This window comes from Lithobates pipiens, unplaced genomic scaffold (assembly GCF_037356315.1).
Source record: "Lithobates pipiens isolate NorthernLeopardFrog02 unplaced genomic scaffold, aLitPip1_a1.2 Scaffold_22, whole genome shotgun sequence".
Classification (NCBI taxonomy): Eukaryota; Metazoa; Chordata; class Amphibia; order Anura; family Ranidae; genus Lithobates; species Lithobates pipiens.
The window spans coordinates 129,774,740-129,789,909 of record NW_027507784.1 but is presented as its reverse complement, the minus strand read 5'-3'; the positions used below and the strand labels follow the sequence as shown (position 1 = coordinate 129,789,909).

At 39.4% G+C, this 15,170-nt stretch overlaps 1 protein-coding gene across 1 annotated transcript in view; it reads left to right on the top strand.

The window, feature by feature from the left end:
• Window positions 1-4,853, top strand: part of RAMP1 (receptor activity modifying protein 1) — a 187,760-nt gene extending 182,907 nt beyond the window's left edge. Inside the window, exon 3 of the mRNA XM_077448310.1 lies at window positions 2,804-4,853. Coding sequence (XP_077304436.1) covers window positions 2,804-3,059 — 256 coding nt within the window. The 3' untranslated portion in view covers window positions 3,060-4,853. The remainder of the gene's footprint in view (window positions 1-2,803) is intronic.
• Window positions 4,854-15,170: the final 10,317 nt, after the last annotated feature.

Sequence of the window (15,170 nt, the reverse complement as noted above, 5' to 3'; positions counted from 1 at the left end):
TGAGGGTTCAAGGCTGACCTAGATAAGGGTAGAGCACACTCTATCCTACTAGCTAGCATATGGCATCCACTTCACAGAAGTGTATTATGTTTTTATTGAAGAAGATAAATTGTTTTAAGCACTGCATGCTCTGTTTGTAAGGAGATGGGTTATCGGCACCACAGAGTAAATCAAAAGAAAAAATATATATATGTAATTATGTACACCAATGCTGCACCTAAAATGAGTAGAAACTAATGCATAATAAAAGAATATATAAAGGGTGCAGAGGTAAAAACAGATAACAAATACAGTGTGTATCCTAATTAATAAAGTGCACAATTAAGTAAACCATCAGAAATGTTCATAATAATCTTATGTGATCAAATCTTCTTGTGTATGCTCCAACATTGTGAAATATAAAGTGTAAATGTGATTCAATAATTTTGCTTATGAGTGATTCACCAGAAGCGATAACAAAATGCGCTCACCAGATAGCCTCGGCCACAAAGTGACCACACAGCATGACTTTTTTTTAGAAAGAAATCCTCGATTCAGTGCTATATCTCCTTAACGCATCACATTACAATCAAACAATCATGTGTAGGGGAAGCTGAATCTCAATCCAATATGCAGGTTTTGAAAGTAGGTACCTTCACCTTATACACCCCCTCCACTCCATATATCAACTTGCATCAAGTATGTCTGTGAAATAGCTCCACCATAAAGAGCTACAGAAAGCAGGATATAGTATAATACTGCTTATTTTTTATTGCTTAAAAGAGCACTTACGTAGTCCAGCATAGGATCACACATAATCTGCTCAGGGGAAGCAGAAGCCGGTCTGATGCCACTATAGAGTTTGTGGCATGCACTGTTTCTCGGCTATTCAAGCGAAAGTGCAGGGCTCCTATTGTTATGAGTGTCAGGCGTCGCTTCTATACATTTCACGCTAGAGCATGCATCATCTAGGGACATAGAGGTGCTTTTTACTTGTTTGCAGCCCATACATAGGTCTGTAATCCCTCTACTATAATATTCTGTGGCTTGATGTGCCACTGTTAGTGACTGGTGGACAAGATTTCTTCCTTCTATAATTTTTAGTATATAAATATATCACCCTTGGCCAGTCACTATTTGACCAAACACATTTAGATTACCCTCTTGTTATCAATACATTGCATTCACAAGTATCTTGCATTGCGTTTAATTTTAATCTTAAAAGGATGAAGCAAAATTTGCTGAACTCTGGCCTTACTTTCAGCTTTTCACAATTGTATAGGCTCCTCTCCTGATCCTAAATGGCTTAGCCCTTGTACACACGGTCGGACATTCCGACAACCAAATCCGTCGGATTTTGTCCGTCGGATTTTGTCCGATGGATCTTGTCCGAAACTGTTGCATACACATGGTCGGACAAAGTTGTCGGAAAATCCGATCTTTCAGAACATGATGACGTCATTTCGTTACGATGTGACTACGTTCAGGCTAGTAGCCAAGAGCTTTGATGTAGGAATTTGATCTGCGCATGCGTGGCACTTTGTCCGATCGGAATTCTCTACACATGATCGGAGTATGTCCGATCGGAGCAGTTTGTCGGAAAATATTTCCGTCAAGTTGGAAAATTTGGTCCAACGGATATTCCGACGGAAACAGTCCGATGCATACCACACACAGTCGGAATATCCGACAAAACACTCCGATCGGACACATTCCGACGGAATCTCCGACCGTGTGTTCAAGGGCTTAGTCTGATTTCACTGCACACTGTGGACACTTATTGATACATATGGGCTGTACCTGGTGGGAAGAACTGCATGCAGCCTACCTATGAATGGTCACTCCTTTAGACTGACACCCACCCATCACTTTATATTTGCATAGCTCTGCCCAAGTGCTAGCCAACATCGGGATTGATGGCTCTTGAGAGGAGTACTTATATGTAGGCAGGGTGCTGTGATGTGTTCAGGAAGCCTACTGGTGCCTACCACTAGCCATGATCTGCCTGCATAGCACACAGACCAGTGATAGAATTCCTGGGCCTAAAATAAGGTATATACGTAAAATGGAAAGGTTTTACTTAAAAAAAACATGTCATGTGTTAAAGATGCATTCTGTTGAAGGTTTTTCACAGCACTTGTAGCTCAAATATTAATGTTAAATGGAATAGCCAAATACATTAATGCAGGATGTTGTAATGTATACTAAACAAAGATGGGAGATTATAATGGTTTGGGATAAATGTTTTTTTTTTCTACATTTACATGATCTTTTATAATATTTTATTCATTTTGGTAAAATCTTTACTTTATATAGACATTTAATATTAGGCCCACTCATGATACTAGTTTTTCAATGCATTCTTTAAAGAGATGACCCAGCGGAAGGTTATACTCTTTGCGACTGTCTTTCTAGGTCTCCATACAATTTCCTATGAGCAAAACAAACATGGTGGAGAGAAGCAGTGAGTCACTGAGCTCAGTAATCCAGATTTATTCCAATCAAAGTCGCAATATGTTTTATTTACCTGGGGAAAAAAATCATGAAATAAATATTTTATAAACATTCTATTTTTAGTTAATGAAGATAATACATTATTATGATTATTATTATAATACAGGATTTATATAGCGGCAACAGTTTGCATGGCGCTTTACAAAATGGGGCAAACAGTACAGTTACAATACAATTCAATACAGGAGGGATCAGAGGGTCCTGCTCGTTAGAGCATACACACAATCTATGTTTTGTATGTAGTTTTTTTTTAATAATTATTGGGTTATTAGTACAAAACTGATGTTTTTTTTATCCTTTTCTCCTCCAGGATCTATAGTGATGTGACGAACTGTACCCTTCTCCTCGCCAACCATCAGCACTGTTACTGGCCAAATCACATAGTGGATAATTTCTTCACAAATATCCATAGAAACTATTTCAAGAACTGTGCCCTGACTGGCAGGCTACCAGCTGACCCGCCATTTCCTGTTCTGTGCTCTTTCATATTTATCCCCATCCTTATAACCCTCCTGATGACAGCACTAGTAGTGTGGAGAAGCAAGCGCAGTGAAGGAATTGTTTGACAGCAGTGACAGTGACAAACCCTTTCTAGAGATTGTGTTTACTTCTAAGCTTTGGGAAGAATGGAACTCTGTTACCTTAATTCTGCATTCTGTTTGAAGCACAAGCCTCTAAAATGAAGCCTGTAACAAGTTGTTGTGAAGTTTCCAAGATGGCTTCCATTATAGCCTTTCGAGATATATTTGACTGAGTGGCTCTTAATATAAAGCAAAGGACATATAGATTGAAGCTGCAAGCATAAGAACTCGCCACCGGTTCAATTTAGCGGTACCAATTGTGATAGAAGATGACAAAGCAACAGGGTTTTTCCAGTAAAACAGTAACTCTGATGTGAATTAAAGACTTAAATGACTGAAGTACGGTCACTAAGGCTGCTGAAAGACACAATATTTAGTGGTAAATCTTAATACAGATAATATTGCATTACATGTGGATTTCTTTGTAGCATAGATCTCAAAATGGAACATAGTAAAGTCCAATTAATATCTCTTGATCAGCTGCCTTCTCTGATGCTTAGAAATATCCTGTAATATTATATATGGCATTAATTAGCCCTAAATCAGTAAGGAAAATATTGCTGTGCAGAAAACACATCAACCAATCAGAAATCATCATTCATTGGTCTGACAAATTTGATGAAGGCTAAAGTCTGACTGGTTGCCGTCACTTTCTGCACATTGCTCTGGATTATCAAACAAGCTTAAAGTGGTTGTAAATGTTTGTTTTTGTTTTTCATAACAAACATGTCCATACTTACCTGCTCTGTGCAATAAAATTGCACAAAGGGGCCCCAATCCTCCTCTTCTCGGGTGCCACTCCTCGCTTCTCCTCTTTTCCTGGTGCCAATAGGAAACCGATTCCCATAGGGGTACTTATGAGGGCTTTCTCCAGAGCTCCACTGCTGTGTCCATTGATACAGACAGCTGGACTCAGCCCTGCCTCCTCATCAGGGAGTTGATTGACAGGAGCAGGAGCCAATTGCTCCCGCTGCTTTAGATCTGCCCAAAGATAAGGGACAAAGACAGGAGAGCTGCAGCTCTCAAGCACAGCGCTGGATCGCGATAGGGTTCAGGTATATATAAGGAGGGTGAGGGGGCAAGTCTGTGACACAGATAGGGTTTTTACCTTAATGCGTAGAATGCATTAATGCATGGGTGCTTATAATGTGGCCCTAGCTGTTGTGAAAGGAACAACAAGTCCACTGATGGGACTTGTAGTTCCGCAACAGCTAGAGGGCCACAGGTTAAGCACCCATGCATTAAGGTGAAAAAACCTTGAGGCTTTAGAACCACTTTAATTCAGATCTATTTAGTCAAAAGGTGCAGATTGTAATGATGATGCACAAAGGGCAATTTACCTATAGCAACCATTTAACTATCAGGTGTCTGTAGCCTGCTCACTTAAGAGTTTGTGTCTAAATGGTTTCTGTGTTTTACTGCAGGGTGCCAAGGGTTACTGCCTTATTGTATAAGGCAACTTGTGTCTTAGGGAAACCACCTAATTTATAGCATTTTTCTGAAATGTCTTTTCCTCCTCTTTAATTCCCAAATGTCACACTTGAGGTTGTGGCCATTGCGCTTTGTTCATACAACGTGGCTTTTCTTAAACAGGGAAAAAAAATCATTTTATTTAAAGAGGCACTATTGCTGAAATGGTGTATCCTTTTCTTTTATGTGTAAAGATAGCTTTAAGTGAAGCAGAGAAGTATTTTCTATAGCTAAAATTTGTACTAATGTCTATTTTTGTTTCCTAAGAAGAACTATATGTGTGTAATTAAATTGTTTCTATTGTTATTATCTTTTTATTGATGTGATGTTTTTCAGACTATCCAAAGTATGTGTAGAAACCAAGATCCAGGTAGCATTACATAAAAGGGAAATGAATATCCACAACTGCATAATCAGTGTTCCTCAAAGTGTCTTGGATTGTTCTCATAATCAGTGTTCCTCAAAGTGTTTGGGATTGTTCTCATAATCAGTGTTCCTCAAAGTCTCTCAGAAACATATTGTTTTATGTATTCAGGCCTCCTGGACAAAAATAGACTAATTACATTTTCCAGCTTGCCTTATTTTTGAGTGGAATGTGTAGAAGAAAATGGCTGTGCCACAAGTAATCTAAACTGTACCAAGGTACCGTTAGGTTCATACAACTCCTGGTCATCAAATCAGAGTAGAGATTTGCAGAGCTGCGATGATAACTGATGAAGCCTCATAAATAAATATTGGCAGGTTCTCTTGTCCCTTTAAACTTTATCCATCAATCTTTCAGACATGCCGACTTGTAAAGTTGAAATTAACACTGCACTATGCAAATTAAATGCAAAGCATTCTGTCACAAGTGCCTGAACTAATGTATGTATATTCATGTTATCCTATACAATCCTCATATGCAATAAATATTTGTCCAGTTATACAGAGGGAACTTGGCTCCTACATCAGTCATATCTGCTGCTATAGCTACAGCTAAAGCAAATATGCTCTGATTTAAAATAAAATAAATTATATTTAGGTATGTATTCTTAATTTTAAAAAAAAGTACCTTCTATTGCTCTTAGCCTCCTCCAAATTCTTTATTTTTTTCTGCTGTTATTGGACTTCATTTTAGAGGGTGGCAGTGTTCATTTTCCATTGTTCCACTGTATGTGGGAACATAGCTTCCACCTCTTGCTCACTCTGAAGATGGACTAAGAATATGTACTATAGGGTGTGTAGCGTGCATTACGTAGTGCACATGACCATAACTAACGTGCACTGCTCATTGTAAACAAATGGACATGATGGGGGAAAAGGAGAGGTTCAGGAGCTTACAGGGGCCTGACTCTGGGCAATTTTTTTCTCCATACATTGTCAGCAAGCAGACTAAATAAAAGAAAAGCAGCTCTTTCTGCGATACTCACCTCCTTTCTAGTGCTGCCTTTACAGACTCACCTGCTCTGTGTATCCAACCAGAGTTCTCTTACAAGTTAGACATGACTAAGAGTCATTCAATCCTCTTCCTGTAAATGCAGAGCCTCATGGCATTGCTTTGGTGCCACAACAATGCCCTGTACTTACAAACAGTTATTCAGAGAACAGCTCTGATATTATCATGTCAGCCCGCTCCCTTCAACATTATGGACAGGGCAGTCCTAGACATCAGGAGAATATAAGGACCCAATGCTTCAGGTCACCAGCACAGAGACAACTGGAAAAAGGTAAGTTAATAAAAAAAAACTTGCTGGAAGGTGGTGGTGACCATAATTGGGCTTTAAGATCGAATATTCTTGCAAAAGTCTAGCCATGACTTGATTCATACACTGAATAAAATTATATCTAGTTTTCAATTTAGTACATGTTGCTAGAAAGAGTGGAACCCCTTAGATTGGCCTTTAAATTGATCAGCAGGTTTTCTTATTTTAGTGGTATGTCATTAAAAGATTACAGTACACAAAGACCAATGGCAATGGCACTCTTCCAACTTGTCCAAATAATTTTGATTGAGTAACAAGTTTTGGTGTACTTGTAATGTCATGTATATTAATATTGGATGTTGAAATATCAGTGAAAATGGCCACCTTGAAAAATCAGAACGTTTGCTATGAAAAAAATATCCCATAATATCCAGTAAGCTCTAGAAACACAAGGACTAAAACTAATTTTAAAGCTTTGAGTTGCCCCCAGGCCTTAGCACTCACACTGTCCTGTTAGAGAGTGATTCTCTTGTATTGGGGCTTGCTGGGATTTTACATCTCCAATAGCCATGGCTAAATGGTTATTAATCTTTCTTGCGGTAGTTAGGGCCTCAGTTCGGTAACCAATTTACAAACTTTGTGTTTGCATGAAGTTTGTATATTTTTCCTGTGCACTTTTTCCCTGAGCAGACTGCTTCTTTTTGCTCTCAACTCAAAAGCATACTGGTAGGTTAATATTTTCACCCAAATAGTCTTAGATAGTGTAAGCGTGTTAGCGTGACTGTGGTAGATACAAAATGTAAGCGTCTTGGAGTCAGTTCCTGAAAATGGTTGCAGAATTTTGTCAGTAATATATAAATAAACAAGCAACTGGAGCACTTCTTTAGAGTCCCATAGTCAACATTTCAGTTTTGAGAAGATAACCAGGTACAATGTGCAAGGATTCTACTGAATTTAACACCACTATATAGCATATACATAAACTATTATGAGCACATTGCTCCTTTAATTTTCTCTAAATCTTGTCAATGTAATTTATTATGTTTACTCCAATTTGTTTAGTAGAATCATTGTATAATCTTTGTACAAGTGTTGTGAAAATCACTGCCCTTACTTTGTATAATAAATGTCATCATTATTATCAAACAAATTATCAAAGCTTAAGTCAAATATTATTAACATGAAGTATGTATTTGTGCATTAATGGATTTACATTTTCATTACCTTCACTTACTAACTTTCACTTAATGAACAAAGGGTTTATCATTGATAGAATATGGATCTTAAAGTGTTTGTTAACCCAAAAAAAAAATACAGATTTTGTTCCTTTAAAGCAGGGATCCTCAAACTACGGCCCTCCAGTTGTTGCAAAACTACACTTCCCATGAGGCATTGTGCAGCTCTGACATTCACAGACATGACTAGGCATGATGGGAATTGTAGTTCCTGAACAACTGGAGGGCCGTAGTTTGAAGACCCATGCTTTAAAGCATGTTACAGGCATACCCCCTTTTGTGTACACAATGGGGTTTATTTACTAAAGCTGGAAAGTGCAAAACCAGGCTCACTTCTGCATAGAAACCAATGAGCTTCCAGGTTTTATTACCAAAGCTTAATTGAACAAGTTGCGGTTAGAAGCTTATTGGTTTCTATGCAGAAGTGAGCCTGATTTTGCACTTTCCAGCTTTAGTAAATAAACCCCATTGTGTACTTAAAGGTGGGGTATGCCTGTATACAGCACAGTACGTGTGCTGTGGGATTTTGCATCCTGTAACACCTGGTTGATCCTACCAGTTTCTGCCCTCTACCCTTAAAACTGACCACTGTGTATCATGGCTGCTGAGCCCTGACACCATGGTCAGTTTACGTGCCTCCATCATCTGCAGCCCTGCTCTCTGCTCTCCTCTGTGGTCCTGTGCCCTCCTCCCCCTCCCCTCTCTGTCCATCAGCTCTGTGAGTGAGCTGCCCCACCCCTTGTAGTACCGTTCGGAGCAGCTCGCACATTACTGCTCCCAATCACTGCCAGCTGCTCTGCTAGGATTATATGATATATATACTGTTTACCATTTTCTAATATTCTTCTTATAAATACAGTTTTTCTTATCCCCGATTAGCGGTCATGTGACCGCCCGCCGCTGTCTTTGTCCATTGTAGGTATTACAGAGGGAAGGGCTGAGCTTTCCCTCTGACATCTGCTGGGCGGTCACGTGATCTCATGGCGCGGTCTTCCTCTGATGTTTGTATTACATAGCGAGATCACATGACCGCCCAGCAGACATCAGAGGGAAAGCTCAGCTCAGCCCTTCCCTCTGTAATACATACATCAGAGAAAGAAAGCGCTTATTTCATGATGTATATACTGGCAGACAGTATATACATCATGAAATTTTAGCAGAGGGGCTGGCAGTGGCTGTGTGCACAAACACTTTAAGGCTAAGGATGTCTTCAAACGATGGAAATTGGAGTCAAGTATTGAAGTCATTTTTGTACTTTCATAAAACAGTCATATACAGTAAATTAGTTTTGGTTACCCTCTCTTGTGTTTGCTCAGTGTCCTGTTTAAAAGAAATTTGGGGAGAGTAGGGTACGTTATGCTCAAGCTTAAAGGAAGCATTACCATGAAGTTTCAAGCACCACCAACATCTTTAAGCCTTTTCCAACTTAAATTATATTGTTCTCATAGGTTTTGAGAGATCCCTTGTTCATTCAGGACCTCAGGGAAAAACATCAACCAGGAACCCTACCAATAAGACGAGTCCATCAGCACTTTGGGAGACTAGTTCAGTAAGGGCCTGGGTGGGTTGTGCCCCAGTGAAGCCATGGGACTAGCTACAGCAGCAGAGTGAGAGGGAAGGTGAACTTATCTCTTAAAATATATAAAATATTCTGTAAAATCAATCCCAGTATTTGGAAACTGGCAATCTTTGTCAGATCTTAGAAATGAAATGACCCATTGTGAATTATTCTAACTTTTAGCTAAAACAGGAGAATCATATATAGCTATAATACCATCTTAAATTTTTAAATAAACCCCTCCAATATAAGTGATAATGTATTTTTTTACCGTTTAAAGAACTGGAAATTAGGAGCTCATATGAATTAAACAGGTAGTTTCAGTTTTGCATTATGAGTGAAAGTTGTTTGGTTGTTTTTATAACCTATTACATATTTACAAACTCTTTAAACGAAAATAATTGTGTTATGGCGAAGTAAAGCAAGATTTCTTTATTTAGATAAATCTTGTTGTGTTTTTTTTTTATTGACACTTTTTTCCCCAGGTGAATGGGTAGGGGTACGATGTACCCCATACTCATTCACATAGGGTGGGGGACCGGGATCTGGGGGCCCCTTATTAAAGGGGGATCCCGGATTCAGATAAGCCCCCCGCCCGCAGACCCCGACAACCAACGGCCAGGGTTGCAGGAAGAAGCCCTTGTCCTCATCAATATGGGGACAAGGTGTTTTGGGGCAGGGTGCCCCCTTCCCCAAAGCACCTACCCCCCCATGTTGAGGGCATGCGGCCTGGTACAGTTCAGGAGGGGGGGCGCTCACTCATCCACACCCCCTTTCCTGACCGGCCGGGCTGCGTGCTCGGATAAGGGTCTGGTATGGATTTTGGGGGGACCCCCACACCGTTTTTCAGTGTAGGGGGTTCCCCTTAAAATCCATACCAGACCTAAGGGCCTGGTATGCTCCTGGAGGGAGAACCTATGCCGGTTTCTTATTTAAAATTTGACGCGGCGTTCCCCCTCGAGAGCTGATTATTCTCTGATTGGCCATGGCCAAAGTCGCCTGGCCTGGGGCGACTTAAAGTCATGTTGTAAGTCGCCCCAAGTCGTGTTGAAGTCGATCTAAGTCAGGCTGTTATTCATACTCAAGTTGTGTCCAAGTTGCCTCCAAAAGTTGCGCTGGAAGTCGTGTTGCCCCTGTGTGAAATGAGGGTAATTCTCTTAGGCAACAATTTACACATGATTGACTGAAAAGTTCACTTTTAATCCAAGATTATGGGAAGCCAAAAAGAGCACACAATAGTCTAGATACCAAATGTAATATAGCGATCAGTATGTCTTTTCATGATGCCAATACACCAAGTTGGATGATTTATATTCACAAACAAATAGAAGACTTGAAAGAAAGATGGTTACTAATGAGATTCTTATCTTGCCTGGTAGGCAAAGTTGTTGCTATGGTTATTATGTACATAATTAATGGTAGTGGCATATATTCGATATGTTGGTACTTTTTAAAGAATGTATATTACATAAAACGTACAGCAGTGATTGGTGGCCATGGTGAAAGGTGACGTTTGTCTTAAAGTGTATCTGCATTCAAACACATTCACATTGTTTTGTTATGTCAGAAAGCTTAAACTTTTTTTTTCTTGCTCAGTTTCCAGCTAGATCTAACCATCAAAGTTTACCCACAGGTACTTCCTTCCCTAGGGTGACAACGCTTATTTCGTTTAGCAGCTCTCAGCGTGGTGTTAATCATATAGGAGGAAAGAGGAAAGAACCATAGCCCAAAATGTTAAAATAAAAAATATTTATTTCCATATAAAAATCCACTCAAAATTCAGAAGTAAAAAACAAACATTTCACAATACAATCCTTGGCATACACAGCTCCACCTAGTCCCAGCGTGATTATGTCTCCACCTACCTCACACGTAGCACCCAATGGGCTTTCTAAAAGGTTCAGGCTACACCCATGTATGCAGAGGATTGTAGTGTGAAATGCACATTTTTTACTTCTGAAATGGGAGTGGATTTTTATATGGAAATAAATACTTTTTATTAGCGATTTGCACTGATTCTTTTCTCTTGCCTCCTATATGATTGGTACCATGCTGAGAGCTACGGATTTGGAGTGGAGTGTACAGCCAGTGGGAGCAGTGCCACTTATAACACTGCAAAGCGCATATAGACCTCCTGCAATTAGTGAGGTCCATTCAAGCAGGTGAGAAGATGCCCATAGGTGGGGTGAAGGACACTGTGGTGATCAGAGGCAATTATTGAAGGGTTTCTGGTGTATGGTACTGCACATTTTTTTATTTTTTTTTACGGCCATTGAATCATTTATTGATGGACTGTATGTATATTTAAAAGAAAAGATGGACTCATGTAAATGTATTATATATAGATCATTTTTACACTGTTTTCAGATATATATCTATGCACTATAATTTGAATGCACTTTATTGAAGGAGAGCGCTGCACTTTTCTGTGACTATAGCTCTGGCATTGTTGCCCATTCTTGAACTTCAAGTAACTGTTCTAACACACAGTGCTCTGACACATTCGGCCATAGTCACTGCAGAAAAATGGTAATGTTCAGCCTACGGTGGTGTGTGCACACATCCATGTGAAGTTTATACATAGAGGCTATGAGATATGCGGAATGTACACAGAGCTGGGAGAGAGACATGAACAAACTAAGGGGAAAACATACATTTTAATTAAAATAATATACAATCCTGTTTAACCTACAGTGCTCTACAAAATGAAAGTATCCTTTTCCATTTTTTTTCTACGGCATCACAGAGAAGAAACAAGGAAAAATCACTTAAACGGGGCCACAGAAAGAATATAAATCTCTCAGGAAATGTAACACTTACCCACTGTCCTGGAAACTAAAAAACTGTTGGGTTTTAAATGTGTCTGAGAGACAGGAATTACTAGCTAGCAGAGTTATGATATCCTGAATATATTGCAGTTCATAAATTGTAAGACCACAATGGTATGCACATGAAGGCCTCAATATAGATGGGGGTTAGTGACAGGAAAACACCAAACCAAAGCAACAATAGCCTGCTTGTCTGCTTCACAGAATAAAAACCATTTTGGAATACATACATCATCGTACTCTCTTCCAGGGGTCACATATGAATCATATTAGCAGGTTACTTCTTCTGCACTGGGAGACCAATAAAATGACATGATATGAGTGTCTGAACTCATCTAGCTGCATTACATACAAGGCCCTAAATGGAAAATGTAAGAAACACTTGAACACGGCTGACAGATTTTTCCATGAAATGTAACCTAAAGTCAAGAAAAAGCTGTAAATGGTCACTGTCAAGGCTTTTTTCTCTCTCTTCTAATAGTAAGTTCTGGGTTTGGTCTATTTTATAGCTGGTTCACCCTGCAGTCTGAGAATCGTTTCCTCCACCTAAAATTATTGCTTTAATATTTAAACCCAAAGTATATCTAAGTTAGAATCAATTCACACAGGGTGAAAACAAGAAAAAGGATTTTCATTTCACCCATATGACTGTCATTTTTTTAATTGTATTAAGGATCTTTTGCCTAGGGTTTTCACTTTTTGAATTGAGTCGTTTGTATTTGAAATTGTAAATAGATTGTCTATTAACTTAGAGAGACCAATATAAGAAAATATTTACAGTATACGGCACAGTATATTCTCTTTTTTTTTCCTGAAAGAACCACAAGCACATAGGCAGAAAAATACTACCTACGTGCTTGTGATTCTTTGTTTTTTGTATTTTCTCGTCAAAAAACTATTTCCATTTAAAAGTAAATAGTAGTAAAAAAAAACTCACTCACTGTCAGCTTATGAAATGTGATAAGAAATATAAAACAGTTAAATAACATGTTAAACAAAGAAGAGAGCTGCGAGTAGTGTTCCCTAATTAAATATATAACAATATACAAAATATCTTTAAATTCAATAAAAATAAAGCAGAACAAAACTTTGTTGGCTAATTAGCTCATATGAGAATCAGGATCTCAGGAACAGGTTTCACAGGTACAAGCTGCAGATCAGACAGCAAAGTCTCTGTGCAGCTGCGGGGTTTAAATAGGAAGTCTTGGCACTAGTCTCTGCAATTACTCTGTACTCTTCTTAACCCCTTGGTAATGACTGCGCCGGGTGGTGAATCCATGACAGGTGATTTGATCATAAATGAGAATATGGAAGGTAGGTTCAGACACAATCTGCAAGACAGTATAATCACTATGCCAAGGTGGCTTACAATAGAGTTCTGTATCACTAGATTGGGATTAACTCAAGAATCAGCTAAGTAATAAACAGTGCATATAAGAAATGTATATAATAATAAAATAACTAGTCTAGAGTGCACCTTAGGAGAATGACTGTGATATGGTGTAATATACCTCTTAGCATAGGCAATAAGTAATGGTCTGTGTGTAGTAGCTGTAAAGGGACAGTCTTTTATCCTAATTCTTCAGCTAGCTAGCTTTGGGGCCCAATTTTGTCAGTGGTGCACATGAGAATAGTCCCAGTCAAGCATGTGGCAATAAAACTACTAGATGGCTGTATGGTCAGTTTCTAAAGGGCTCAGTATTGTTCTCTAGCAGTAGATAGTAAATCCCCACAGAAGCAGCTCCCCAGTCTCAGTGATTTTGCAGTTCACTAGCCACAGCAAGATTTCAGCTGAACATCCAGTCACACACAGTGATAAGTCCACTCTCTGCTTTGCACTCAGGTGACTCTGTCTTCACTCAGCACTCCGGATCCTGCTCAGGCTGCTGATATGCAGCTGTGATCATGCACACTGGACAGTACTGTGCACTCTTCCTCACAACAATAGGAAGCCATGTCCTGTACAGCTTGAGAAAATGCAGCTCTTTCCCCTCGTCTTCTCCTTCTGAGAAATGCAGTTTAAAAGCTCTTGATTACAGAAGAGTCTCTAACTTCTGCAGGGGCATTGCTAGATCTACAAAAGATCTGGGGCTGGAGCCCATAGCAGCTAAGTAAAGAAAGTCATACGCTTGGGCAGGCAAACATATGTATATAATATGTGTGTGTGTGTGTGTGTGTATGTATGTATATATATATATATATATATATATATATACAGTATCTCACAAAAGTGAGTACACCCCTCACTTTATTACAATGTAAGGTAGTGTAAATTTGCTGTCTCCTCAAAATAACTCAACACACATTAATGTCTAAACCACTGGCAACAAAAGTGAGTACACCCCTAAGTGAAAATGTCCAAATTGGGCAAAATTTGCCATTTTCCCTCCCCGGTGTCATGTGACTCGCTAGTGTTACAAGCTCCCAGGTGTGAATGGGGAGAAGGTGTGCTAAATATGGTGTTATCGCTCTCTCTCTCTCGTACTGGTCCCTTCCAGTTCAACATGGCACTTTGTGGCAAAAAAGTCTCTGAGGACCTAAGGTTTCCTTACTTCCTCCTCCATGTTTTAATGGGTATGTTCAATAAAGACATGAGAACTTAGAATTGTTTGTGTGTTATCAGCAGACTGTGGGGGTCATTTACGAAAGGCAAATCCACTTTGCACTGTAAGTGCACTTGAAAGTATACTGAAAGTGCACTTGGAAGTGCAGTCGCTCTAAATCTAAGGGGTAGATCTGATATGAGTAGAAGCTCTGCTGATTTTATCATCCAATCATGTGCAAGCTAAAATGCTGTTTTTTATTTTCCTTGCATGTCCCCCTCGGATCTACAGCGACTTTACTTCAAAGTGCACTTTCAAGTGCACTTGCAGTACAAAGTGGATTTTCCTTTAGTAAATAACCCCCTGTGTCTGTCTATTGTTCTCACTTAGATGAGGATTAGATCACATTTTATGGCAAATTACTGCAGAAAACCAGTTAATTCCAATACATTTTTTTTTCTTGCCACTGTAGGTCAACGAGTGTCTCAAAAATCGAAGTCCAAACAACTCAGTGATCGACTCTTAGGAGTACAGTCAAAGTATTAATAGGAAAGAAGTATGGCCAAAGCTTTTTGTTCTCTTGTGGGTCACAGAACTGAACTTACTTGAGCTCTACTGTGACTCAGAATCAGCCAACAGTGGGCTAAATCCCATTGCTGGCTGGTAACACAGAGCCACTCCAGACTCTGAAGGGTTCCTGACTGTACTGTCGAGATTCACCCTCCTGCCTGATTGACAACTGGCTTCACCTCTCAGTGCATAGCTGAAAGTCGAAGCCAG